This window comes from Bos indicus, chromosome X, assembly GCF_029378745.1.
Source record: "Bos indicus isolate NIAB-ARS_2022 breed Sahiwal x Tharparkar chromosome X, NIAB-ARS_B.indTharparkar_mat_pri_1.0, whole genome shotgun sequence".
In the NCBI taxonomy this organism is placed as follows: Eukaryota; Metazoa; Chordata; class Mammalia; order Artiodactyla; family Bovidae; genus Bos; species Bos indicus.
Genome location: NC_091789.1, coordinates 93,428,675 through 93,456,320, shown reverse-complemented (window position 1 = coordinate 93,456,320; position 27,646 = coordinate 93,428,675). Strand labels below are relative to the sequence as shown.

The 27,646-nt window shown below is 46.4% G+C and overlaps 1 protein-coding gene across 4 annotated transcripts; it reads left to right on the top strand.

Annotated features, from left to right (window-relative positions):
• Nucleotides 1-393: 393 nt before the first annotated feature.
• Nucleotides 394-26,395, top strand: GPKOW (G-patch domain and KOW motifs). 4 transcript variants are annotated; one of them, XM_070783948.1, is made up of 14 exons: nucleotides 1,616-1,802; nucleotides 2,867-2,950; nucleotides 16,240-16,345; nucleotides 18,676-19,341; nucleotides 20,253-20,407; nucleotides 20,507-20,631; nucleotides 22,518-22,627; nucleotides 23,423-23,636; nucleotides 24,032-24,161; nucleotides 24,727-24,853; nucleotides 25,056-25,179; nucleotides 25,268-25,337; nucleotides 25,874-25,959; nucleotides 26,051-26,395. In XM_070783948.1, the coding sequence occupies exons 4-14, from the start codon at nucleotides 19,181-19,183 to the stop codon at nucleotides 26,183-26,185; spliced, it is 1,437 nt and encodes a 478-aa protein (XP_070640049.1). In that variant the 5' UTR covers nucleotides 1,616-1,802; nucleotides 2,867-2,950; nucleotides 16,240-16,345; nucleotides 18,676-19,180; the 3' UTR covers nucleotides 26,186-26,395. The 4 variants fall into 4 exon arrangements, with proteins under 4 accessions (XP_070640052.1, XP_019811753.2, XP_070640049.1 ...); XM_070783951.1 differs by lacking the exons at nucleotides 1,616-1,802; nucleotides 2,867-2,950 and adding an exon at nucleotides 394-524 and having other exon boundaries at nucleotides 18,679-19,341; XM_019956194.2 differs by lacking the exons at nucleotides 1,616-1,802; nucleotides 2,867-2,950 and adding an exon at nucleotides 394-524.
• Nucleotides 26,396-27,646: the final 1,251 nt, after the last annotated feature.

Sequence of the window (27,646 nt, the reverse complement as noted above, 5' to 3'; positions counted from 1 at the left end):
GCCTGGAGAACCCATGGACAGAGGAGCCTGGCGGGCTACAGTCCATGGGATCACGAAGAGTCAGACACGACTGAGAGACTTTCCACGTAAGATGTGGAAAGCTCTGCTGGAGGCTGCAGTACACCTCGGTAAACCTGGATTCCGGTTTTGCACCCCATTTTTAGTTGTCAGAGCTCAGGTGGGGCCTTTAACTTCTCTGGGCCCTGACTTTCCCCTCTGACACTGGAATAACAACATCCCCTGGGTGGAAAGAGAGGCAGCGGCTGAGGCAGGGAGAGGCCAAGAGTGCGCGCTGGCTCCAAGGGCCAGGACACCTTGGCGGCTGCCAGGTAGGTCACTGCGCTGGTTGGGGCGCTGAGCACGGGACCGGCCGGCTTCAGCCACGTCCAGGCCCCGGCTGGCCACCAGGTGAGCGCTCCCGAGCGCTCCCAACGCGTCGCGGGCGGCCGTGCGTCCACCAGGCCAAGTACAGGTCATGGAGCGGCGCCCGGGGGGCGGCACGGACCCTAGGGGAAGCAAAGGAGGTACCGGGCTTGGGGTGGGAGGGTGGTGGGTGCGTCCCTGCCAGCCCTCGCACCTCCTGTCTGCTCCTCACCTTCTCCTTCTGACAGGTGGTAAACAAAGCAGCCCTGGCGCCCGAGTGGCGGCGGCGGCGGCGAGCGGCGGGGGCGGCGGCGGTGGAGGGCAGCGGCCCAGCGACCCCAGCTGGGCTCGAGGAGCCGCACCCACACCCACCCCCCACACCTGCGCCGCGGGGCGGCGCACCAGACCCCGGGACTCCAAGGAGTCTCGGGGGAGGTGTGCTGGAGGGGTCTGCCCAGGGTCACTGGGGACACCTGGGCACTGGGCGGGGGGAGGCGGGGGTCTGGTGGATTGTGGGAGGTTAGGCTGGAGCCTCTGGGGATAGGTGGAGGGGCCATCCGGGGCTACATGGACCAGCAGGGCTACCTAGGACATCTAGAGGGGAATCGGGGGTGCCTGGGCCACAGGGAGCAGACCGTGTTCTGTTGGGACATCTGGGAGAATCGTGGTCCTTCTGGATATTGGGGGGAAGAGTTTGGAATCTGGGGTTGTGTCGGGGGGGCCGTCAGAAACCTCGAGATATTCCCAGGGTGTTAGGAGGTGTCCAGGAGTGCTGGAGTTAAATAGCTCTCCGGCGATATCGTGGGAGCAGGCGGGGGTCCACGGGCATTCCCGTGATAGTCGGGGGTCCAGGGAGGTGAAAGGCACAGTCGGTGACCTTCGGGACTATGAAAAAGGAGTGGTCTCGGGGATCTTGAGGGGGATTCTAGGTCTTTGATCGTAGGGGCCCGTGAGGGTTCGCTGAGACTCAGGGTGGGCCCTGATCTGTTCTTTTCACTCGCGCAGGCGGTGGCGGTCCCCAGCCCGAGGATGCCAGCGCCAGACAGTTCCTGGCGCGGCTGAAAGCTCGCCCCCTGGCGGCCCGAGCTGCGGCCGACGTGGCGGCGCTGGTACGCAGGGCCGGCGCCACCTTGCGCCTGCGCCCCAAGGAGGGTGCGTGATGGGGCGTGGCCTTCCAGGGGCGTGGTCGGAGTGCAGCCTGGTTCCGAGGGGGCGGGCCCAGGATTATTAGTTACTCCCCTTGGTGGGAGGGCTTCCCTGGTGGCTCAGAGGGTAAAGCGTCTACCCGCAATGCGGGAGACCTAGGTTCGCTCCCGGGTCAGGAAGATCCCCTGGAGAAGGAAATGGCTAACCCACTCCAGTACTCTTTCATGGAAAGTTCCACGGTCGGAGGGGCCTGGTAGGCTACAGTCCATGGCATCGCAAAGAATCGTACACGAGTGAGCAACTTCACTTCTCTTGGTGGGACCAATGAGTGTGAATATGGAGGCCCGCGCTCGGCTGTGATTGGAGGGTGCTGGTTTTAGCCTAGAATATTCCTCTAGGAGGTGACATAGAGAGGGTTATTGGAGTAGTTGAACGCTGTAAGATTAGCTGTGGGTGCGGAGCTTGATATTTACTTACGTCAGCGGGGTTTCAAGTGGTATTTCTGAGGAGGCCAGGCCTGGAGAGGGTTGGGGGCGGGCAGTGGCTGAGGGGCAGGCCTGAAATGTTAGTCAAGGGGGCGGAGTCTATAAACGCACTGGGAGTGTGGCTGGAATTGTCAGGAATAATAGGTTGAGGTTTTATAGCCTAGTTGGTCTTCTCTTGTAGCTCAGTGGGTAAAGAATCTGCCTGCAATTCAGGAGACCCGGGTTCGATTCCTGGGTGGGATGATCTCCTGGAGTAGGAAATGGCAACCCATCTAGTATTCTTGCCAAATCCCGTGGACAGAGGAAGTCTGGAGGGCTATAGTGCATGGGGTAGCTATAGTACATGAGTCGGAGACTTAATGACTAAAACCCGGCTAATTAGAGAGCAGGACCTGGAATTCTGGAGAAGCACGGTGTAGGGTGGGCCTAAGGGTTTAAAATGAGGGGCAAAATCTGTGTTTTATTTGAGGGAGGTAGGATTGCTTGAATATTTGTTGCTAGGGTTGTTAGCTAAGGTGGGATCAGGATGGTTATTCGGGTGGGTGGAGCCTGGATGATTTCTTGAGGGTCTCGGCTTACATACTAAGAGTGGTGAAACCCGGATGTGAATTCAAAGAGAAGCTGCTAGAATGTTTATACAGGGCGAGAGCCCTATCCAGTTTCACAGGACCATCATTAAAGACTTTCTTTAGCAATGTGGGAGACCTGGGTTTGATTCCAGAAAGATCCCCTGGAGAAGGGAATGGCTATCCACTGCTGTATTCTTGTCTGGAAAATCCCATGGACAGAGGAGCCTGGCCAGCTACAGTCCATGGGGTCGCAAAGAGTCAGACAGGACTGCACGACTAACACTAGTCTCTTTTATTCTTTAGCCCTTAGAATACCAGAAGGACAATGACATCATGGATTTGTCCCAAGATGCCCTTGCCTCCTAGGAAGAGTTCCTGGCATGTCAAGTACAGTCGGTTTTAAAAGCCTTGCGTTGTACTTCCCTGGTCGTGCAGTGGCTAATGTTCAAGGCTCCCAATGTAGGGGGCCAGGTTCAGTTACCTTGGGGAATTGGATCCTAAGTAACTAAGACCTTGCACAGCCAAATAAATAAGTATTAAAAAAAAAACACGTGTAATTTTGAGAAGCTTGAACCATCCATCTTGCCAAGATTTCCTTCATGAATCTTGGGTTCTTGGGTTGGGAGAGAGGGTGGAAGAGAAGGATGGGAGCTGCAGGAGAGCATTGAACAGGGCCATGCTGAGAATCCAGCACAAGCCTTGAGTCAATATTGGATGTCTCTCCATTTATTTAGGTCTTCTTTAATTTCTTTCAACAATGTTTTGCATTTCCTAGAGTACAATTTTTATGCTTCTTTTGTTAATTTTGTTCGAAAGTATTTTTATTATTTTCAGGCTGTTGTGAATGGAGTTTGTTTTTTTTTTTTTTATTTCATTCTTGTCTATAGAAATACAATTGATTTTTGTAGTTTAATTTTCTATCCTGTAACCTTGTGAAATTTGTTATTAGTTCTAATTGTTTTTCAGTTGGTTCCTTAGGATTTTCTATATAATGACATTTGCAAACAGAGATGGTTTTATTTCTTTTGTTAAAAAGGAAACAATCAATGCAAAATGGAGTGACTTGTGCTAAGCTCCACTGATATTTAATATCTAACCAAATTGTACTTGCAGGCTATCCTAGGAATTGAATTTTAAGCCAATTAGTCTGTGAGGTTTTCTTTTTCCTGGTCAGCACTAGTGAGGTAATCTGCCTAAGACATCCTCCCTTGCTTTCCCCGAAGGGAAGGTGACCTTCCCAGAAATAATTCACTGTTTAAATTGTGGTTTAGTCACTAAGTCCTTTCTGACTGTTGGGATCCCATGGACTGTAGCCAACAGTCTCCTCTGTCCATGGTATTTCCCAGGCAAGAATGCTGGAGTGGGTTGCTATTTCCTTCTCCAGGGAATCTTCCTGACCCAGGGACTGAACATGTGTCTTCTGCATTGCAGACAGTCTCCTGCATTGCAAGTGAATTCTTTGCTGCTGAACCACTCACTTGTCCTTTCTTTTATCAACATTTTCCAATATGGATGCCTCTTATTTCTTTTTCTTGCCTACTTTTCCCAACTAGAATTTTAGGTACAATATTGAATAGAAGTAGCAAGAGCAGACATTGTTTTATTCCAGATCATGGGTACAAAGTATATAGACTTTCACGATTGAGTAAAATTTTAGCTGTTTTCTGGACCCACTGTTTATGATAAGAAGCCTACTTGGGACTTTCCTGGTGGCCTAGTGGATAAGAATCCACCTGCTAAGTGCAGAGGACAAGGGTTTGATCCCTGGTCCGGGAAGATTCCACATGTGTTGATGTCCTTTAATGGACTGGAACCTGGTGGTCCAGAGTCGATGATGAGAAAGGGAAAGAAGGAGAGAGGCTAATATTTCCTGGGTTACAGACGGCTTTCGCGTTCCAGGAAATCAGCCAGAAATAGAGAGAGAAAGAAAGAAAGAAAGACACAGGGACCAAAGCTCTGATTGAGCAAAGGTGTTTTAGTCAACATGGTTTGGGCATATATACTGTAGTTATTCTCAGCAAAGATAAAGATTAAAATTCCAGACTTACAAAACATAGGCGATCCATATTAAAGAGAGAGTTGTAAACAATCAGTTTTACCATATGATTCATAAGAAGAAAGAGGGTATTTATCATCATATTGAAAAACTAATGAAGGAAATGCCTGGATCCCTCAGCCATGGGAGAGGCTTGCCTCTCCTCTTAATTCCTGAATATTTAGGAATTAATAAGGAACAGAGGATTCCTGACAGATCCAGAATAGCACACAGGAAGATCAGATCAGATCAGTCACTCAGTCGTGTCCAACTCTTTGCAACCCCAGGAATCACAGCATGCCAGGCCTGCCTGTCCATCACCAACTCCCGGAGTTCACTCAGACTCACGTCCATCGAGTCAGTGATGCCATCCAGCCATCACATCCTGTCGTCCCCTTCTCCTCTTGCCCCCAATCCCTCCCAGCATCAGAGTCTTTTCCAATGAGTCAACTCTTCACATGAGGTGGCCAAAATACTGGAGTTTCAGCTTTCACATCATTCCTTCGAAAGAAATCCCAGGGCTGATCTTCATAATGGACTGGTTGGATCTCCTTGCAGTCCAAGGGACTCTCAAGAGTCTTCTCCAACACCACAGTTCAAAAGCATCAATTCTTCGGTGCTAAGACTTCTTCACAGTCCAACTCTCACATCCATACATGACCACAGGAAAAACCATAGCCTTGACTAGACGAACCTTTGTTGGCAAAGTAATGTCTCTGCTTTTGAATATGCTATCTAGGTTGGTCATAAGTTTCCTTCCAAGGAGTAAGTGTCTTTTAATTTCATGGCTGCAGTCACCATCTGCAGTGATTTCGGAGCCCAGAAAAATAAAGTCTGACACTGCTTCCACTGTTTCCCCATCTATTTCCCATGAATTGATGGGACCGGATGCCATGATCTTCATTTTCTGAATGTTGAGCTTTAAGCCAACTTTTTCACTCTCCATTTTCACTTTCATCAAAAGGCTTTTTAGCTCCTCTTCACTTTCTGCCATAAGGGTGGTGTCATCTGCATATCTGAGGTTATTGATATTTCTCCTGGCAATCTTGATTCCAGCTTGTGTTTCTTCCAGTCCAGCGTTTCTCATGATGTACTCTGCATATAAGTTAAATAAACAGGGTGACAATATACAGCCTTGATGTACTCCTTTTCCTATTTGGAACCAGTCTGTTGTTCCATGTCCAGTTCTAACTGTTGCTTCCTGACCTGCATACAAATTTCTCAAGAAGCAGATCAGGTGGTCTGGTATTCCCATCTCTTTCAGAATTTTCCACAGTTTATTGTGATCCACGCAGTCAAAGGCTTTGGCATAGTCAATAAAGCAGAAATAGATGTTTTTCTGGAACTCTTTTGCTTTTTCCATGATCCAGTGGATGTTGGCAATTTGATCTCTGGTTCCTCTGCCTTTTCTAAAACCAGCGTGAACATCAGGAAGTTCACGGTTCACATATTGCTGAAGCCTGGCTTGGAGAATTTTGAGCATTACTTTTACTAGCATGTGAGATGAGTGCAACTGTGCGGTAGTTTGAGCATTCTTTGGCATTGCCTTTCTTTGGGATTGGAATGAAAACTGACCTTTTCCAGTCCTGTGGCCACTGCTGAGTTTTCCAAATGTGCTGGCATATTGAGTGCAGCACTTTCACAGCATCATCTTTCAGGATTTGGAATAGCTCAACTGGAATTCCATCACATCCACTAGCTTTGTTCGTAGTGATGCTTCCTAAGGCCCACTTGACTTCACATTCCAGGATGTCTGGCTCTAGGTCAGTGATCACACCATCGTGATTATCTGGGTCATGAAGATCTTTTTTGTACAGTTCTTCTGTGTATTCTTGCCATCTCTTCTTAATATCTTCTGCTTCTGTTAGGTCCATACCATTTCTGTCCTTTATCGAGTCCATCTTTGCATGAAATGTTCCTTTGGTATCTCTGATTTTCTTGAAGAGCTCTCTAGCCTTTCCCATTCTGTTGTTTTCTTCTATTTCTTTGTATTGATCTCTGAAGAAGGCTTTCTTATCTCTTCTTGCTATTCTTTGGAACTCTGCATTCACATGTTTATATCTTTCCTTTTCTCCTTTGCTTTTCGCTTCTCTTCTTTTCACAGCTATTTGTAAGGCCTCCTCAGACAGCCATTTTGCTTTTTTGCATTTCTTTTCCATGGGGATGGTCTTGATCCCTGTCTCCTGTACAATGTCACGGACCTCATTCCATAGTTCATCAGGCACTCTATCTATCAGATCTAGGCCCTTAAATCTATTTCTCACTTCCACTGTATAATCATAAGGGATTTGATTTAGGAAATACCTGAATGGTCTAGTGGTTTTCCCTACTTTCTTCCATTTAAGTCTGAATTTGGCAATAAGGAGTTCATGGTCTGAGCCACAGTCAGCTCCTGGTCTTGTTTTTGCTGACTGTATAGAGCTTCTCCATCTTTGGCTGCAAAGAATATAATCAATCTGATTTCGGTGTAGACCATCTGGTGATGTCCATGTGTAGAGTCTTCTCTTGTGTTGTTGAAAGAGGGTGTTTGTTATGACCAGTGCGTTTTCTTGGCAAAGCTCTATTAGTCTTTGCCCTGCTTCATTCCATATCCAAGGCCAAATTTGCCTGTTACTCCAGGTGTTTCTTGACTTCCTACTTTTGCATTCCAGTCCCCTATAATGAAAAGGACATCTTTTTTGGGTGTTAGTTCTAAAAGCTCTTGTAGGTCTTCATAGAACCGTTCAACTTCAGCTTCTTCAGCATTACTGGTTGGGGCATAGACTTGGATTACTGTGATATTGAATGGTTTGTCTTGGAAACGAACAGAGATCATTCTGTTGTTTTTGAGATTGCATCCAAGTACTGCATTTCGGACTCTTTTGTTGACCATGATGGCTACTCCATTTCTTCTGAGGGATTCCTGCCCACAGTAGTAGATATAATGGTCATCTGAGTTAAATTCACCCATTCCAGTCCATTTCAGTTCACTGATTCCTAGAATGTCGACATTCACTCTTGCCATCTCTTGTTTGAGCACTTCCAATTTGCCTTGATTCATGGACCTGACATTCCAGGTTCCTATGCAATATTGCTCTTTACAGCATCGGACCTTGCTTCTATCACCAGTCACATCCACAGCTGGGTATTGTTTTTGCTTTGGCTCCATGCCTTCATTCTTTCTGGAGTTATTTCTCCACTGATCTCCAGTAGCATATTGGGCACCTACTGACCTGGGGAGTTCCTCTTTCAGTATCCTATCATTTTGCCTTTTCATACTGCTCATGGGGTTCTCAAGGCAAGAATACTGAAGTGGTTTGCCATTCCCTTCTCCAGTGGACCACATTCTGTCAGATCTCTCCACCATGACCCGCCCATCTTGGGTTGCCCCACGGGCATGGCTTAGTTTCATTGAGTTAGACAAGGCTGTGGTCCTAGTGTGATTAGATTGACTAGTTTTCTGTGAGTATGGTTTCAGTGTGTTTGCCCTCTGATGCCCTCTTGCAACACCTACCGTCTTACTTGGGTTTCTCTTACCTTGGACATGGGGTATCTCTTCACGGCTGCTCCAGCAAAGCGCAGCCATTGCTCCTTACCTTGGACGAGGGGTGTCTCCTCACCGCCGCCCTTCCTGACACACATGCCAAGGAGCAACTAAAGCTCTTGAGCCACAACTACTGAACCCAAGTGCTGCAACTACTCAAGCCCCTGTGTCTAGAGCCTGTGCACCGCAGTGAAAGAAGCTATCCCAGTAACAAGTATGTGCACTGCAAGGAAGAATAGCCCCCACTCACTGCAACTAGAGAAAGTCAGTGAGCAGCAATGAAGACCCAGTGGAACCAAAAAAAGAAGACTGCTTGTCATATTATTGGGGTTACCTTGTAGATGAGTCATTTTTCTCTTTGTTCTTTCAAGGTTTTCTCTTTGGATTTTAACATTTTTGAATATGATGTGCCTAGGTATCTATCTCTTTGCATTTATCCTGCTTGGAGTTGGTTAAGCTTCTTGTCATGTAGATTTTAGCTATTACTTCTTTGAATTCTTTGGCTCCTCTCTCTGTCTCCACTTGTGCTTCCCCATTATACATATGCTGGTGTACCTAGTTGTGTCCCGTATTTGTCTGATGCTCTATTCATTTTTTTATTCATTCCTTTTACAATCTGTTCTTCAAATTGCATAATTTGCATTGAACTCTCTTCTAGTTCACTGCTCCTTTCTTCTGCTAGCCCCAAAGAGCTACTTTTAGTCCCTCTGCTTATTTTTTTCATTTTGGTTATTGTCCTGTAGATGAAAAACTAATTGGTTGATCCAAAAAAGAAATGAAAAATTTTATTCAAGTCAAATTTGAGGATTATAACCTGAGAAGAGCATCTCAGAAAGCTCTGAGAACTGTTCTGGCCCTTAGAAGTCAAGATACAGTTATATGTTTTTTGAGACAGAGGGCTATACATCAAGTGATGTATGATGGTTTACATAATCCAGATCTAAGCATCATCATGGTAGGTCATGTTACAAGATCAAGAAAGAATATTGTCTTTTAAGGAGTTGTCTTGTTGATGCTTGAACCCGCTGTCTTTTAATTAAAATTTTTGCAGGAAGGAGGACCCCTTCCAGGGCCTCAGAGTGGGCTCTTGTCTAACACTTTGTTAGATAGTTCACTCAGAAAGGAATTGTCTGAGGAGACCCCTGTGCTGACAAAGCAAGAGACTGTATTGGGAAAGGGCATCTGGGTGGAGAGCAGGAGGGTAAGGGAACCCAGGAGAACTACTCTGCTACGTGGCTCACAATCTCGGGTTTTATGGTACTGCGGTTAGTTTCTGGGTTATCTCTGGCCCATGACTCTGACTCAGGGTCCCTCCTCCATGGCATGCACATTGCTCAGCCAAGATAGATTCCAGCAAGACGTTTTCTGGGAGGTTGGTAGGATATATGGACTGGCACCCCCCTCTGTCCTTTACACCTTTCCTGAATTATTTCGGTTGTTGGTAGCTTGTTAGTTCTGTGTTCTTTACCAGGACCTCCTGTTGTTAAGATAGTTCATGCAAGTTGTTACTGTGTGCCTGGCCAGGGCAGGAAGTTTCAGTTAGTGCTTCCCTAACAAAATCACTCACCTGGCATCAGGACTTACTGAAGCTCGGGTTCCTTAATGTCTCAGCACAGAAGGAATTCAGAAAGAGACAAAGCAATGGGCAAGAAGTAGGCATATTAATGTAGGACTCTTATGAGGGAGACAAGCGTGCAGGCAAGGGCCACTACCCCAGGAATTAAGTGGGAAAGTAGGTTTATTTAAGGAGATACACACTCCATAGATGGGCTTCTCATTGCTGTGGCTTCTCTTGTTGTGAAGCCTAGGCTCTAGGGTGCACAGGCTTCAGTAGTTGTAGCATGAGGGCTCAGTAGTTGTGGCTTATGGGCTTAGTTATCCCATGGCATCTGGAATCTTCCCAGACCAGGGATCAAATCTGTGTCCCCTGCATTGGTAGGTGGAATCTTTACCACCGAGCCAGCTGGGAAGCCTTGTAACTATATCCTCTATTTGATGAGATATTGTTTTCATACTTTCCCTTACATCTTTATACATGATTTCTTACTTCTTTGAGCAAATTTAATAGCTGATTTTGAAACTGCACATCTCAGATTGGGACTCAAACCCAGCTGAGACCCAGACTGGGCCTTAAACCTATAGCCTTCTCATTGAAATCACACACCTGGTCTCAGGACTTAATGGAGTTCAGGTTCTTTATGTCTCATAACAGAAAGAATTCAGTGAGAGACAAAGTGATAGGTAAAAAATGGGTGTATTTAGAGATATACATTCCATAGACAGAATGGAGTCCATCTCAAAAGGCAAGAGTGGCCTTGGGAAAAACACCCTCCACAGACAGAGTGTGGACCATCTCAGAAGGTGAGGCCCTGAAATAAGGTGTGGTTAGTTTTCATGGGCTGAGTATTTCATAGACAAATGACTGGGAGGATTATTCCAACTATTTTGGAGAAGGGGCAAGGATTTCCAGGATTTGGGCCACCCCCACTTTTTGCTTTTTTATGGTTGATCTGAGAACTGTTATGGTGCCTGTAAGTGTGCCATTTAGCATGCTAATATATTAAAATGAGCATATAATGAGGCTCAAAGTCTACTGGAAGTCAAATATTCTGCCATCTTGGACCTAGTTGGTTCTAGTCATTTTATGTCATATCCTCAACTGGTATGTAATTCTTTTAAAGGTCGTGCCCTGCCCTCTTTCCTCCTGTTTCACTTTGAAGTTTATCTGCTAGGTCTAACATTTGAGTCTTCTAATAGTTTCTGTTTCCTGCTGTTCCTGCCACTTTTCTTGTTTCTTTGCATGTTTCATAATTTTCTGTTGAAAACTAAACATTTTGTATAATATATCATAGCAACTCTATATTTAGAGCTGTCCATTTTTGTTATAATTTCCTTGTTTACTGTTTAGTGGCTTGACCAGACTAATTTAGTTAAATCTGTTTCCACCTTATAAACTTCTTCAAAGGGTTCAGCTTTGGGCATGAACATAGTCCCTTTCATGGATCACAGCTTTGTCATGGTGAAGGGGCTTGTATAACTCAGTGAAGCTAGGAGCCATGCAGGGCCACCCAAGACACATGGGTCATAGGGAGGAGTTCTGACAAAACCTGGGCCACTGGAGAAGGAAATGGCAACCCACTCCAGTGTTCTTGCCTGGAGAACCCCATGGACAGTATGAAAAGGGAAAAAGATATGACACCAGAAGATAATCCCCCCAGGTCAGAAAGTGTCCAATATGCTACTGGGGAAGAGTGAAGAGCAATTACTAATAGGTCTAGTAAGAATGAATGGCTGGACCAAAGTGGGAATGATGCTCAGCTGTAGATGTGTCTTGTGGTGAAGGTAAAAGTTGATACTATAAAGATCAATATTGCATAAGAACCTGGAATGTTAGGTCCAAGTGTTAGTTGCTCCAGTTGTGTCCGACTCTGTGACCCCATGGGGTGTAGACCGCCAGGCTACATTCTGAGTCTTAGTCACATAAAATGGTTTTTCTTCTTTAAGCCCAGAGCTGATGATTACACAAAAAAACAACTCAGCTTAAACTTCGTACTAAGGTACTAAGGATTATATCGGCTTCCCGTGTGGCTCATTCTTTACCACAACATGTGGTAAAGAATCTACCTGCAATGCAGGAGACCTGGGTTCGATCCCTGGGTTGGGAAGATCCCCTGGAGAAGGGAAAGGCTACCCACTCTAGTATTCTGGCCTGGAGAATTCCATGGACTGTACAATCCAGGGGTCACAAAGAGTCTGACAAGACTGAGTGATTTCACTTTCACTTTTCACTTTCAAGGATTAGATAACAATGTATCCTGCTTGAGGATAGTTTCTCCTTCTTGAAAACCTTCTGACTAACCCTGTTACCTTAAAATGTATATTATGATAGTGGGTCTGGTAAGATCTTTCTATTGTTAGTTCTAATCCTGTAATCTTAAAATGTAAATTGTGGGAGTGGGTCTAGGAAGATTTTTATAACCTTGAGATATTATTTTGATTTAGATGGCACCCCACTCCAGTACTCTTGCCTGGAAAATCTCATGGACAGAGGAGCCTGGTAGGCTGCAGTCCATGGGGTCACTAGGAGTCGGACACGACTGAGCGACTTCACTTTCACTTTTCACTTTCATGCATTGGAGAAGGAAATGGCAACCCACTCCATATTCTTGCCTGGAGGATCCCAGAGATGGCGGAGTCTGGTGGGCTGCCATCTATGGGGTTGCACAGAGTCGGACACGACTGAAGCGACTTAGCAATAATAACCAATATAAAAAGTATGTAGCTCCCTAGCTAAGACTAGCAAGTGGGGTACTCTCCAGCCCTTTCTGATGTCAGTGTAGAAGCTTTCTCTGTCCCTTTTCATTGTAACAAAACTTCTGCCACACAAGAGCCCTGAGTGGTCAAGCCTGGTCTCTGGTCCCAAATCTAAATCTTTTTCTTTAGAGATCACGAATCTGACATCATTCACCATAAGCTATCAATACTATACCTAACTTAACTGCCACTGAAGTTTTACAATACTCTGGGGCATAACTTGTTCTGCTGCTGCTGCTAAGTCGCCTCAGTTGTGTCTGACTGTGCGACCCCATAGGCGGCAGCCCACCAGGCTCCTCCGTCCCTGGGATTCTCCAGGCAAGAACACTGGAGTGGGTTGCCATTTCCTTCTCCAATGCATGAAAGTGAAAAGTGAAAGTGAAGTCGCTCAGTCGTGTCTGACTCTTCACGACCCCATGGACTGCAGCCCCCCAGGCTCCTCCGTCCATGGGACTTTCCAGGCAAGAGTACTGGAGTTGGGTGCCATTGCCTTCTCCATAACTTGTTCTAATTAACCAATTAAAATCTTATTCCATTAAAGTCAGGCCCCTTATTCAACTAAAATATGGGGTAGTCTTTTTAATCTTTTTTTTAAGTGAAGTATAGTTGGTTTACAATGTTTAAGGTGTAAGCATGGTGTAGTCTTTCAGAACAGCTTTTTTTTTTCTTCTTGAGAGCAGTCTTTGTAGCTTGCTCTGCCCCTAGAAGGACTCTTGTCAGCTGTTTCTCCCTGTTTTGCCTGTTGCTATCTTAATGGCTTCTAAAGCTCTTGTTCTTCAACTTCTTGACTTTCTGTTTCAAATAAAGTCAGTCCTCTAAGGGAAAGCTGTTAAACTCTCTGTTCTTTATATTCTCCCTCAAGAGTTGCAGGTCTATCAGAAGCCCACCCCTCTTGGAATGACCAACACTCCTCTTTTATGAGCAGGGAGCTGGGGAGGTTATATCCTTTGGTATTATCTGCTTGTCTTTCCCAGTGTGGAACCTCCACTCTAATAGTAAGCTATGGAGTGGGCAATTGGGGCCCAATATTCTTGGTCTGCCATACTGGGGTACAGTTTCATCCTTATGAACAGGGTCTGGGTGGTGGAAGAGAGCCCCAGGCCTCTTAGTCATGCCTTCCCAGAATAGAGTTTCTATAATATGGGGCTGAGCAGATGAGACATGTTGGTTACCTGCCCCTCCTGAGGAGAAATCACTGTCCTAGACCAGGAGCTGGCAGGGGAAGAGCCCCATGTTCTTGTCCACACTCTTGGAGTAGAGCTTCTATCACATTGAGCTGGCATGTAGGGAGGGAGCAAGTCATAATTAAAGTGCCAGACTCTTGGTGTTCTCATAGTGATTTATTGGATTTTCTTGAACAAATGTTTCTCCATTTCCTATATGCCCTTATGCAATTCCCAAAGACTTTACGGGGTTGGTTAAACTCAACATAGCTCATTATTAGAGAAATGCAAATCAAAACTACAATGAGGTATTACCTCACACCAATCAGAATGGCCATCATAAAAAAGAAAAACAACAAACAATAAATCTTGGACAGGATGTGGAGAAAAGGAAAACCCACTGCATGGATTGTGGGAATGTAAATTGATATAGCCACTATGGAGAACAGTATGGAGATTCCTTAACGAACTAGGAATAAAACTACCATGTGTGTGCTTAGTCACTCAGTCGTGTCCGACTCTTTGTGACCCCATGGACTGTAGCCCGCCAGGCTCCTCTGTCCATGGGGATTCTCCAGGCAAGAATACTGGAGTGGGTTGCCATACCCTTCTCCAGGGGATCTTCTTGACCTGGGAATCAAACTGGGGTCTCCTGCATTGCAGGCAGATTCTTTACCAGTTGAACTACCAGGGAAGCCCAATCCCACTACTGGGCATATACCCTGAGAAAACCATAATTCAAAAAGATACATGTACCCCAATGTTCATAGCACCACTATTTACACATTTACAATAGCCAGAACATGGAAGCAACCTAGATGTCCATTGACAGTTGAATGGATAAAGATATAGTACATACATACAATGGAATACTACTCAGCCATAAAAAGAAATGAATTTGAGTCACTTGTAGTGAGGTGGATAAACCTAGAGTCTGTCATACAGAGTGAAGTAAGTCAGAAAGACAAAAACAAGCATCATATACTAATGCATTTATATGGGATCTAGAAAAATAGTACTGATGAACCTATTTACCAAGAAGTCATGGAGACACAGACAGAGAGAACGGACTTGTGGACACAGCAAGGGAAGAGAGGGTGGTGCGAATTGAGAAAGTAGCATTGATTTATATACACTATCATGTGTAAATTAGAGGGCTTGTGGGAAGCTGCTATATAACAGGGAGCCCAGCCTGATGCTGTGTGACCACCTAGAGGGGTGAAATGTGGGGCGGTAACTGAGGCTCAGAATTTGCGTTGATGTATGGCAGAGACCACCACAACATTGTAAAACATTTATCTTCTAATAAAGAATAAAAAGAAGTAAAAAAGTTCACTAGTGTTGGTTGCTTTGAGGATAAGGCCCACCAAGCTCCTAGTACTACTATTCTGGAATTCTCTATTTTTAAAAAATGGTGAAATATACCTAATAGAGAACATACATACAGCATACACTAACAGTTTGACAAACTGTAAAATCAATACCTGTGTAACTCTCACTAGGTTAAATAAGATAACATTATTAATTTTCCAGAAATTCCTACATACTCCTCAAATTGCTTTTTCCATTTAACACAATACTGTAGCTATTGTTCCTTGTCAAACCATGAAGAATTTTTAAACCTTTTTAGTCAGGGTATAATGTAGATTCACTCATTAGCATACAGAATTTCCTGCTCCAATTTTCCATTCTTTCCTTCAGATCTATTCTTAGAAATGGAATCACTGAGTCAGGGCAGGCATATATATTATTATACTGCCCTGGATAAATGTCGAATCAATTTGTGCCCATATTAGCAGTGTATGAATGTGCCCGTTTTCTTCTATCTTTAGTAGCTCTAGGATTCATCCATAGTACTTACTATTTTGTGATCTTGGCCAACTCAGCCTCTCTGGGCTGCAGTTCTCTTACCTGTAAAATGGATTTTAAAATAGTTCCTACCTCACAGAATCCTTGGGGGACTAAGTGAGTGCTTAGATGGGCAATTGGCATAGAGAACTCACAGTAGAAGTGTTTGTCTTTTTTATTTTACCAGTGAGTTAAGAGAAGAACAGCATTTTATTATTTATTTATTTGCATTGCTTTGAGTGTTTATTTATTTATTTGGCTGTGCCGGATCTTAGTTGCAGCATGTGGGATCTTTAGCTACAAGACCAGGGATTGAACCTGGGTCCCTTGTATTGGGACCCCAGAGTCTTAGCCACTGGACCACCAGGGAAGTCTCTGCTTTGAGTATTAGTGAGGTTAAGAATCTTTACATGTGCTTCATGACTATTTGTATTTCTCATTTCGTGAACCATCTAATTCTGTCTGCTCCCATTTTTCAGTTGGGAATTGCTTTCCTTTTATAGTTATTGAACTACAGGAGCGCTTTGTGTATTGAGCACATTGTCTCTATACCTTTGATATACATTATTTTTCTAAAATACAAATTTTGTCATGTCACATAACCTTCGAATGGCACCCTTATCACATGCAGCAGAAAGTCTTTAATTTGAGGATTTGAGTCCGTTGTAGTGAGGTAGCCAAACTCCAGCCCATCACTCCAGCTTCATTTCCTGCCATCTTTCAGAATGCTTTCTGAATCTTCATCCCATCTTAGAAGTGGTATCATGTAAACTAATCCCCTCTGTCTTCTCAGCCACCCCTTCCCACAGTCCTGTATGTCTGCAGTCATAACCATGCTTGGAACCATGGATTGTCCCATTATCCTATATGAGTACCTGGAGGGAAGAGTATGTAATAAGGTAGGTGCTCAATTCATGTTTATTCAATGAACAAAAGAATAAATGGTTGAATGTGCAAAACTTTCCTATAGTCTTCTTACACTGCGTGGTAAGCAAACACTTTTCTTAATGCTTGCAAATAGAAAAAAAATTCCTGATTTTGTTTTCAGAATAAAGGAAAAACAGAAAAAAAGTGTCTTTTCTCCCACTATATTTTCACCATGAAGTTTTGCATCAGGACTAGCATAGCTTGGCATGATCTCTGTGGTACATGTCAAGAGTTAGTCACAAATCAGGTGTGAACCAACTGAGAAGGTAAGATTCTCAGGGACCTCTGGCCCTAGCCTGCGTAAGCCTGTATTGTGCACACTATCTCAGGTGGCTGCTTCAGGAAGTGGGTATCACTTTAGCCAGGGACAGTTAGCCTCCCAGGCAATGTTCACATCATTAGTAATAAGATAGAATGTTGTTTGGACTTCCCTGGGGGTCCAATGGCTAAGACTCCTGCTCCCAATGCAGAGGGCCTGGGTTCCATCCCTGATCAGGAGACTGGATCCCATATACCACAACTTAAAAAAAGATGTTGTTGTTGTATATTTTGAAAACCACAATGGCTTCTCTCTTGAGATTTCAGGGCCCATCGCAGGATGCCTAGGGCTTATAAACCTGAAAGCATAGCCACAAAATTGATTGAATATTGGGCTACCTGTTTTCAAGAGCTTCCTATAACCCACTAAATTATTATTTACTTTCCAAACACTGTGACTATGTCCTCATTTCATTTAATTATAGCTTCACATTTAAAAGCTCTGTATTGGTTCCATCCAAACCATGTGCTCTAATTCATTTAGCCCATCCCCTTTTGTTGTTCATTTTAGTGGTCTTCAAGCTTTTGCTACAATAAATAATACTCTGATATACTTTTTAACATCTTGGATGGTTTCCTTGGGATAAATTTTTAGATTTTTAGTTTTCTTTCTTATGATTATTTAAGTATCGGTCTTCTACTTTACAAACTCTAAGGTCCTACTCAGAGGAGTGTCTCATTAATCTTCTGAGGCCTTAGGAGGTGGCTCTCACAACATGTAAAGTTGGTAGAAACATTTTTTTATCATTTTGAGAGTCATTGTTTTCCACTAGACCCAGAGTCTCAAGAGAGGAAGCCAGACTGTTAATACCGCTGGCCTTTGAACGATGTAGGGATTAGGGGCAACAATGCAGGGCAGTCCAAAATCCTCCTATATGGAGAAGGAAATGGCAACCCACTCCAGTATTCTTGCCTGGAGAATCCCATGGGTGGAGGAGCCTGATGGACTACAGTTCATGGGGTCGCAAAGAGTCAGACACAACTGAGCGACTTAACTAACTTGTGTATTTGGTGTATTTGATTGTTTGGTTGGTTGATTGGTTGGCTGGCTGGTTGAGGAGGCAGAATTAAAAGTCTATTTCCAAAGAATTGTCACTCATGTGTAAACAATCCTAACAACCATCTAAAGAAAGCAGAACTGTGGAGAGTCAGTGTCAGAAAGGATTTGGAGCGTTTGTGTTGTAGTTCCGGGTTCTTAGCCTTTAAACAGAGGACCCAAGTTGGGGTGGGTGTGTTTGCTGTGAAAGTATTGCGACGACAAACTCATATGAACACTTTTGTTTCATATGAGTCACTGTTGTTTGTAGACTAAATAAATGACACCTCACTCCAGTACTCTTGCCTGGAAAATCCCATGGACGGAGGAGCCTGGTAGGCTGCAGTCCATGGGATCGAGAAGAGTTGGACACAACTGAGCGACTTCACTTTCACTTTTCACTTTCATGCATTGGAGAAGGAAATGGCAACCCACTCCAGTGTTCTTGCCTGGAGAATCCCAGGGACGGGGGAGCCTGGTGGGCTGCCGTCTATGGGGTCGCACAGAGTCGGACACGACTGAAGCGACTTAGCAGCAGCAGCATCTGTATACCACTCCTTTAAAAATGAATGCAGACTCTGCTGTGATTAATAAATTAGAATTTTATTTTCAACTGTCAAAAAAAAAAAATAAATACATAAAATAAAACAAAATCCTCCTATAACATTAGAGTCAGCCCTCCAGATTCTGCATCCTCGGATTCAACCAACCTTGCATCCAACCTCACATCATGTAGTAATGTAGTAGGTTATTTAGTGAAAGATATCCACGTATAAATGGACCCTCACAGTTCAAACCCATGTAATCCAAAGGTCATGTGTATTTGAATCTAGAGTTTGTGCACTATTAAATCTATCATCTTGAAGTGTATTATTTATTATTGTACACAACTGGCACTAACAGATTTTTTTTCCTTAATCATTTATTTTACCTAATTTCCCACACCAGTAGGGCAAAGCAGGCGATTAATAATGCCCACACATAGGAATGAATACTTGGCAAGAACGAACCCATCTTCTATCACGCCTACCTTCCCCAAGAACCCACCTGCCAACGCAGGAGACGTAAGAGACGTGGGTTCCATCCCTGGGTCAGGAAGATCCCTTGGAGGAGGGCATAGCAACCCATGCCAGTATTCTTGCCTGGAGAATCCCACGGACAGAGGAGTCTGGCCTATAGACTATGGTCCATAGGGTCGCAGAGTCGGACTCGACTGAAGCGACTTAGCACGCATACAGCCTCCCCAAGAACTACATTTCCCTCTATGCTTGGCGTCACTCGCTCCTGTGACGTAAAAGAGCGGCAGTTACTTCCTACGGTCCCTATCCGCCTTCGCAGTGCCGCAGTGCTTCATGGGAAGAGTAGTTCTACCGGTCGTGCTCAAGGCCCCAGCAAAGTGTGCGTAAACTAAGCTTCCCAGCGAGCAGCGCGACGGCCTGGGAAGAGGGGCAAGATGGCGGACGCCGAAGATGGTGTTTTGCGGCCGGCGGGATCTTCCACTGCCCCAATTTCCTTCAGCTTCAATCGCACGTCCGCCCGGAGATGGCTAGCGGGAGACGCGGCTCCGGAGGAGAAGGATTTCTTGAAGACCGTGGAAGGCCGGGAGCTGCAGAGGTGAAGTACTGGGTCTTTCATCCGTTGGAAACTGGTGCGGTGGGTGCCTGCGAGAGGGTGGAACCAGTTCATGTCTTGGTGACAGTGGCCTGGGAAGTCTGAGGGAGAGCCGGAGAAAATCTGTGAAGGAGAAAAGTCGGGAGTCAGTAAGACAGGTGGGGAAATTGGATCTGTTGGCCGAAGGGATTGAGAGGAGAGGATGTACTCCTGAGAGAGAGTGTCTTTAGGAGTCGAGGGGCCCTGCGGAGCGTGTGTTTGTGTTCTGAAAAAAGAAAAGGAATGAGAATGACAGGACTCCTAGTGGCCCAGGTGGAGCGGTGAGGCTTCTTCGATATGGGAACCGGAATTGAGCGCCAGATTCAGGTTGGGGGGAGGCTATCATCAGCTTAATTCGAAATGGACAGTTTGAGGGAGGGGCTTCCAGAAGAGAATCAACCGTCCAGGAGGCTGGTGTGGAGCCTGGAACTGGGGGGAGAGAGTCTGGGCTGAAGATGGTGATTTCTAGGTCCTTGTGGAAGCCACAGAATTGGGTCTTGGGATGAACAGAAGGTCCAGAACTGAGGACTGATTCCACGAAGGCACTGACATTTAAGAGGTGGGGAGAGAGGGTTCTCTGGTGGTCCAGTGGTTAGGACTCCGTATTTTCACTGCAGGGGGGCGGGGTTTGACCACTGGTTGGGGAACTACTATCTCGCAAGTCACCAGGTGCAGCCAAAATAAAAAAAAAAAGAGTTTGTGTGGGGGAGAGAATCCAAAGAAAGCACCACTAGGGTATAACACGAGAACGGAGGGCGTGATCTATGGGGCTGGGGGTGAGTGTGGCTCTTGTGTTTCTTCTGAGTGAAGGGTTGTGGCTCAGGACTCACTGCTTGTGCTACTCTCTCAATTTCACTCCTCTGTGTCCACATCAGTGTGAAGCCCTCAGAAGCCCCCAAGGAACTTGTCATCCCTTTGATCCAGAATGGCCATCGAAGGCAGCCACCGACCCAGGCCCCTGGGCCATCCACACATACTGAGGTCTTGATGGATGGGATGCTGTCCCAGGCTGTGAAGGAGCTCATTGAGGGTGAGTAATCCCTCCTTTGCCTTGCCCTAGTGAAGGAAGAACGGGAGGAAAATGGAAGGAGAGGGTGGGACCTCATTGCTCCCTCCCATTCTTCTTCAGAATCCAAGAAGTCTCTGGAGGAGAGAGAGAATACAGGTGTCGACCCCACACTTGCTATCCCCATGATCCAGAAAGGATGCACCCCCAACCGAGAAGGGACAGACAGCGAACCCCAGGCTGAGACAGTGAGCTGGCCCCTCACCTCCCCGCTTCCCTAGTCTCTCATTGCCCTGTCTGCAGGGCTTGTCTCCCTGCACCAGCAGGAAAAGTCTGTGTGTATACTAGAGGTCTGTCGCCTCTCCCTTCCTCCTTCTGTTCTTTTTGGAAGCACTGACAAATGAATCCAAATACTGAGGTGTGAAAAGGTACCTTTGGACTCTGGGATTATCTGAAGAAGATGAGGAGCAAAGGGAACAGGAAATGTAAGGATCCTAAGGGTAGACTCTGCTTGGAGCATTTGAGGAACACCAGGGAGACCAGTGTAGTTGGAGTGGAATGAGTGAGAGGGAAGGGTAGCAGATGAGGTCATAAGTGGGCCATGGTGAGGACTTTGGCTTTTACTCTGAGTGGGAGGAGAGCAATGAGAGGGCTCTGAGCAGAGAAGGGATGATACTTATGACTTGCCAGGCTCTCTCTGGCTGCTGTGAGCAGAACAGACTAGTAAGCAACGGTGGAGGCAAGGAGAGCAGCAGTCCATGCTAGAGGTGATGGTGACCCAGACCAGAGTGGTAGGAGTGAGGCCAGGAGGATAGGTAGGGTTTAGTGAGAGAGGGAAGAGGAGGGGGAGTGCTCCTAATGGCAGCAACCACCCAGACAATGGCATAGTGACAGGAAATCAGCATGGTATGTGTCCATCAGTGACACCTTGATGTGTCTAGAGTGAATATAAAGAATTAAGGAAGTGATGATTCTGATAACAGGAGAGGTGAGGGGTGTGTTCACAGAAGTAACCAAGTCTGCCTTTCATACTCGTGGACCCTACTTTCCACCTCTTCATTCACAATTTTTTGGCAGTGCTTATTTGGGTTCTAGTTCTCCTACAGCCCCAAAGCAGAGAGACTCAACTGAACTGTTCTCCTCAGTTTTCAGACAACCTCTGGGTTTCTTTCATCTTAAAAAAGACCTTCACTTCACTCTCCATCCCGTTCCAGTTTTGGCCTCTTTTCTCTGATTTTCCCTCCTCTCAGAGCCTCTACATCTCAGTCCATCACAGTTCCATCCATCCTTCCTCTCACTCAGCCTAAAAACCTTAGAGTCATCCTTGAATCCCTTCTTTATTTCATACCCTATATACTGTCAGCAAAACCCTGTCATCTCTCTTTTCCACATATATCCAGAATCTGACCACTTCTCTCCATTACCACTACCACTCCTCTGGTCTGAGCCACCAGCATTTCTCATTTGGACTATTGCAGTAACTTTTTCACTGGTCCCGTTGCAGCTGCCACCCTATCACGGCTTCTGGCCAGCTCTCCTGATTAATCTCTTACCACCCCTCTTTGCCTTCACATCTGTTTCAATCGAATTGGCTTTCGTGATGCTCTTCACACACAACAGATCTTGTCCCGCCTTGGGGCCTTTGCTTTTACTGTCCTCTCTGGAGCACTCTTCCTGTATCTTCAGGGTTCCTTCTGTCATCTCCTTCGGTCTCTACTCAAATATCAACTTGGTGACACTCCCTTCTCCATCCCTCTGCCTCCCCTTAACCTGCTTTATTCTCCGTCTTCTGACTTACCACTACCTGACATATCATGCTTTAGGCATTTCATTTATTCTGTTTCCACAACTAGAATGTAAGCCACACAAGGGCAGGAGTTTTTGTCTCTTTTGTTCACTGCTTTATCCTCAGCACCTGGAACAGTAGCTGGCACAGAATAGATGTTTTATAAATATTTGTCCAAGGACTGAACATGGAGGAATAAAGTGAGGGATGATGAGAGGAAAGAAAAACTCACCCTTGAGCTGACTGGAAAAGAAGCCTCAAGTGTCACTCAGTGGGTGATAGCAAGTACACTTCAGTGGGCCCATGGTAAGCCAAGCCTGACCATCCTTCCTCTGCCTAAACCCATAGGTGCCGGAGGAGGCTGATTACGAGGCAGTGCCTGTAGAGGCCTATGGGCTGGCCATGCTGCGGGGCATGGGCTGGAAACCTGGCGAGGGCATTGGCCGGACCTTCAGTCAGTGAGTTTCTCGGGTAGGGACAGGGGACAGCAGATAGGCTAGGGGACAACTGATGGGCCAGGAAACAGACCCCCCATGGTTACCGCCCACCCAGAACCATCCAGGCAGGGAGAGGGCACATTACCACCCTAAATATTTCAATAGTTCCTTCCACTGCTATTATAACCTCCTGTTTGCCCTTTGAAACTCCATTAAGAGATCCTATTTATGTAAACATTGCCTCCCTGGGCATCAGCTTCCTCATCTGAAAAATAGGGATAATAACAGTACTGACCTCACTGTTCTCAAAGTTAAGTGAAATGATACACATAAAGCCTTTATAGTAGCCCTTGGCTGCAGATAAGCATAGGCTAAACCCTTGATATTGTCATGATCATACAGACTACCGTTCCAAACTCTAAAGAATTCTGAAAACCCCACTTTTTTTTTTTCCATGAAATATTTGGCAGCCAAATATGACCTGAATTGACATTGAGCATTTTACAGTCTATTTATCTTGTTTGGTGTGAATAGTTTCCCATGTAGAAATATTGGTATATTTGGCTATTGGGATCTGTCTCAGAATCCACTCTAGATACCATGTCATAGATGGTATACTCAGCATGTTATTCGGTTGAACCAAATGAAATTGCCATTTCTGTAGGTCAGAAATAGTCCTAATATGAGATTGGGAAGGATATTCTTGAACATGTTGATAGGATGGCAGTTAAGTAGTGGTTGGGGATAGGGGTGGGGAACAAGACATTGAAGATTGATGCATCCCCCCGACAAGTCCATATTCTGTGCTCCCTGCAGAGTAGTGAAGCCCCGTGTCAATTCACTGAGGCCCAAGGGATTAGGACTGGGCGCCAACCTGACCGAGGTCCAGGCCCAGGCCCCTGCCAGCCCCTACCGCCTGCCGAGGCCAGATGAGGAGCAAGAGAAGGATAAGGAAGACCAGCCTAAAGGACTGGTGCCTGGAGGAGCTGTGGTGGTTCTTTCTGGCCCCCACCGAGGCCTCTATGGGAAGGTAAGGAACCTTAATGTGCCTAGAGCCAAAAAACAGGCAGCAGGGAAGATTGATGTGAGGGTCAGAAGGAGGCAGAATTGGGTGTGGAGTATAAAGGCTGTAAGTCCTTGTCTTTTTGGGCTGCCAGGCCCACTATCTCGTTCTGTAACTAAGGACTACTTGCCAGGTCTTTCTGAGCCTCAGTTTTCAACTAAAAGGGAGAGAATGCCATATGCCACAAGTCCCTGAGGATTAGACACTTAAAATGTGTCCATGCCTCACAGTCTGCTGGGAGAGACGCATATTAGAGATAAGACGCTTATTAGAGATAAGGGTGGACAACTTGGTCCTAGGAACATGGGTCAAGTCCACTCAACCCCTGCCTCATTTCTTCCCCCCGCCCACACACACTTTAGGTGGAAGGCCTTGATCCTGACAATGTTCGAGCCATGGTCCGTCTGGCTGTGGGGAGCCGCATGGTGACTGTTAGTGAGTATTGCCTGCGGCCTGTCTCCCAGAAGGAGTTTGACAAGAACTTGAATCTGAGTAAGTGAGCCTGTTACTCAGCTGGGGGAGTTGGAGCAGTGTTCCTGGGGGTGGGAGTTAGATCTGTAGAGGGCTGGGAGTGGTCTACATGGCAAGGGTGACCTCTAGTCAGAATTAAGAGGTGAGAGTGAACATAGTGGTTTATGTAGTTTGACTGAAGAGAAGTTTCTGTAGTAACCCTGGGTCTTTAGCCTCTTTCTAGGGAGGAAGCAACAGGAATGGAAACCAGTTTCTACCCTTGGAAAGTTTTTGTCTCTCGGGTAGTGGACTGCTCTATTGCTAGGGATGGAGAACAGCTAGGACTAGGGCATGCCGGGGAGGAAGGCATTCTAGGCATGGATGGGCCAGTTTGGCACATGGGAGGTGGGTCGAGCAAGGCCTCCTGAAGGAAGCCGAGACAGCTGAGAGGAAGCAGGCAGCGTTCTAATAGCCAAGGCAAAGGCTGGATGGTGAACTGGGGTATTCTGGCAGATGAGAGGTGGCCTGAGGCTGAGGTGTGGCCTGGAAGGGAAGCGAGTGAGACACCAAGGCTGTTTCTGGGTTCCCTTCACACCCTATTGAACAGGTCAGGTGAGCAGAACTTCCCCTGGGGAACACCACAGAACAACCTCACCACGGAAGACCCTCCGGGATCAGGACAGCCACATATGCTGGGAGGATGCAGAGAGGAAGCGGAAACACCATCCAGACCGGTGGGACACTGAGCATCTCAGCCTTGGGGGTAGGGGCAGAACTGTGGGGAGGCTCCAGCAGAGAAGGCTTCCAGGGCAAGGCAGGTGCCTAGAAGGAACTAGGAATGGCATTATGGGTGGGTTTCAAAACATCGGCAAAGGTGGGGTGACTGGAACATGCCCCCCATAAAGAGCTATGCCTGGTGTTGACCCCTCTCCACAGACAAGATGGGCCTGCGACCAAGAATGAGAAAGCAGCCCCCCGAAGTCAGCACTGGCTGCACAGGGATCTGCGAGTGCGGTTTGTGGACAAGCTGCACAAGGGCGGCCAGTATTACAACACCAAGGTGGGAACCCCACACCTGGGTCTGCTTCTTCCCCCGGGGAATGGGTCCCCTTAGCTAACATTCTCATATCTGCTGACCCTTTCCCCAGATGACAATTGAAGACGTCCTGAGCCCAGATACCTGTGTGTGTCGGACAGATGAAGGCCAGGTCTTGGAAGGTGAGTCTGAGGGATGGTTGCTGGGTCTTCCATCATCCCAGAGGCAGATGAGAAGACTATCTAGCGTCAAGACCCTGGCCCAGGCAGAGGCTGGGAGTTTGGGCAGAATTGGGTTTTTTTGTAAGGCCCAACACCCTCTGACAGATCACTAGACACTTCTGTGATGGTGAATATCTGAGCCCCACTTGCCTCTTCTGAAAAATTATGATGAAGATAACCTATTTCTCCCTCTTGTGATTGGTGCCTTGCAGGGATGTGTGTAAGCTCCCCATGCAGGGCAGAGCATACGATGTGCCCACAATAAATGGTGTCTGTTATCAACCCCCACTCATCATTGTTGTACATAAATGCTCCCTTTATTACAACTATTGCCAGGAATGGCTCCTTAGGTTTCCTCCTCTGGGGAATGAATATGGGGGACTACCATCTGTCAACAGGTATAGAGTGGCTCCAGGGAATACAGGAAAAGCCCTTCTGACAGGACCTGGCTGGGCTGGCCTTTGCTGCAGGTCTCACTCCCCTCTCCTTGTCTACAGGCCTGAGGGAAGACATGTTGGAGACCCTGGTCCCCAAGGTCCCAGGCGACCAGGTGATGGTGGTGCTGGGGCAATGGGCTGGAAGGGTGAGTTGCAGACCTAGGAACGGGGGCAGGGGCACACGGGAACGTCTCTGGTCTGGCTTGGCCTTGCTGACTCGACCCACCCCTACTGTAGGTGGGCCGTCTGCTGGACCGGGACAGAGCACGGAGCCGGGCTCTGGTACAGCTGCAGAGAGAAGACAGAGTGGTGGAGCTTCACTATGATGCCATCTGCCAGTTTGTGGGCCTCTGGGACGTGGAGGAAGACTGACCTGTGGACACACTCCTATCCCCTGGGCTGTTGCCAGTCCTGTACAATGTGAAAAGCCTGCCTTTGTGAAGGTGGGGGGGGGGGTCATGGTTTGCCCTCCACTTGGCAGTGCAGCCCTGGGACAGGATGGGTCAGAAGGGAGGCTAGAAACAAACCCAGTTTACCCGAAGTTAGTATATAATAAAAAGTTCAAATAGTTCATGAAACAAAGAGATCATAAATGGTGTGCTGAGCTGTGAGTGGAGATGGGAACCATTCCTGTTTTCAGCCCCACTGCCAAGTTTGGGCTGTCAGCCAAGTGGAAGAATCCATTTGCTCCTGAGTCCACTGTCAGAATCCCGAAGCTATGAACCCTGTCCCCGAGCAGAGACTAGGGATTCAGGAATGCTGCATCTCTGGAGAACATCCTAAGGAAGAATCTTGCAGGCTCTGCTTTTACTTGTGGTCCACAGAAGATGCCCACAGGGTATCTTGAGCCTGTGACAGGATTCAGGCTGAAGGGAGGCTTCTCCCCACCAATGGGACATGTTAGCACTAATTTCCAGAGGATCCAGTTAATCTCGGGGGCCCCCGTTTTAGTCCCAAAACTTTGAAGGTAAAAAAGTTTTGTCTATCTTGGGTAGAATTTCTCTGGTTTCTCCGAGTAACTAGATTCTCAAAAGGTTATCTTTTTTCCTACTAAAGGATTCCAGAGAATCCTTTTCCCTGTTTAATGTCCTAAGATAGAAAGTCAACAGGGAAGAAAAAAAATCGACAAGGGAAGTCAGAGTTTAGGCACAACTGTTTGTAAATCATCCTCAGTCATTAAATCATTGATATAATTAGTGGTGTTTGCGTTAGATCTAGGCTTCTGGTATAAACTCCTGATGCTTCAGAACAGGGCACCGCTGTGGAGAATTTGAATACTTTCCCCTCAAGAAGAAGAATAAAGGTAAGCGGCTATCTACACCAAGCAGAAGCAGATTATTGTTCTGAGCCAAAAGGAGCAGGTATAGAAAGACAATGAGTTGGCCATGGGCCCAGTAAGCTAAGGGATTAGAAAACCTAGTATAGTCACCTCAGTATGAGGGACACTTGCATAGACTGGCTTAATTTTTTTTTAATCATCCCTAATTAATTCCAGAACTCATATATTTTCAAGATTAGCCAAACAGGGTTATTAAGGCAGATACCAGAGAACAACCCCACCCTCAGTCCCTCCAGTTCTTGCATCATCACTGTGATTGTACATACTGCCTTGGAATTACAGGCTGACTTGTATTTTTAATCTTGGAAAGGGTTGGGAGTTCTGTGTTTAGTTGCTCAGTTGTGTCCAACTCTGCCACCCCATGGACTAGCCCACCAGGCTCTTCTGTCCATGGGGATTCTCCAGGCAGGAATACTGAAGTGGGTTGCCATGTCCTCCAGGGGATCCTCCCAACTCAGGGATTACAGGCGAATTCTGCCATCTGAGCCACTAGG

Excerpts from the sequence above, each read along its gene's own strand:
- GPKOW (XM_070783951.1), top strand. The coding sequence starts at position 19,181 with ATGGCGGACGCCGAAGATGGTGTTTTGCGGCCGGCGGGATCTTCCACT. Across the intron at positions 22,628-23,422 it reads ATTGGCCGGACCTTCAGTCA|AGTAGTGAAGCCCCGTGTCA; the intron begins GTGAGTTTCTCG and ends TGCTCCCTGCAG. Across the intron at positions 23,637-24,031 it reads ACCGAGGCCTCTATGGGAAG|GTGGAAGGCCTTGATCCTGA; the intron begins GTAAGGAACCTT and ends CACACACTTTAG.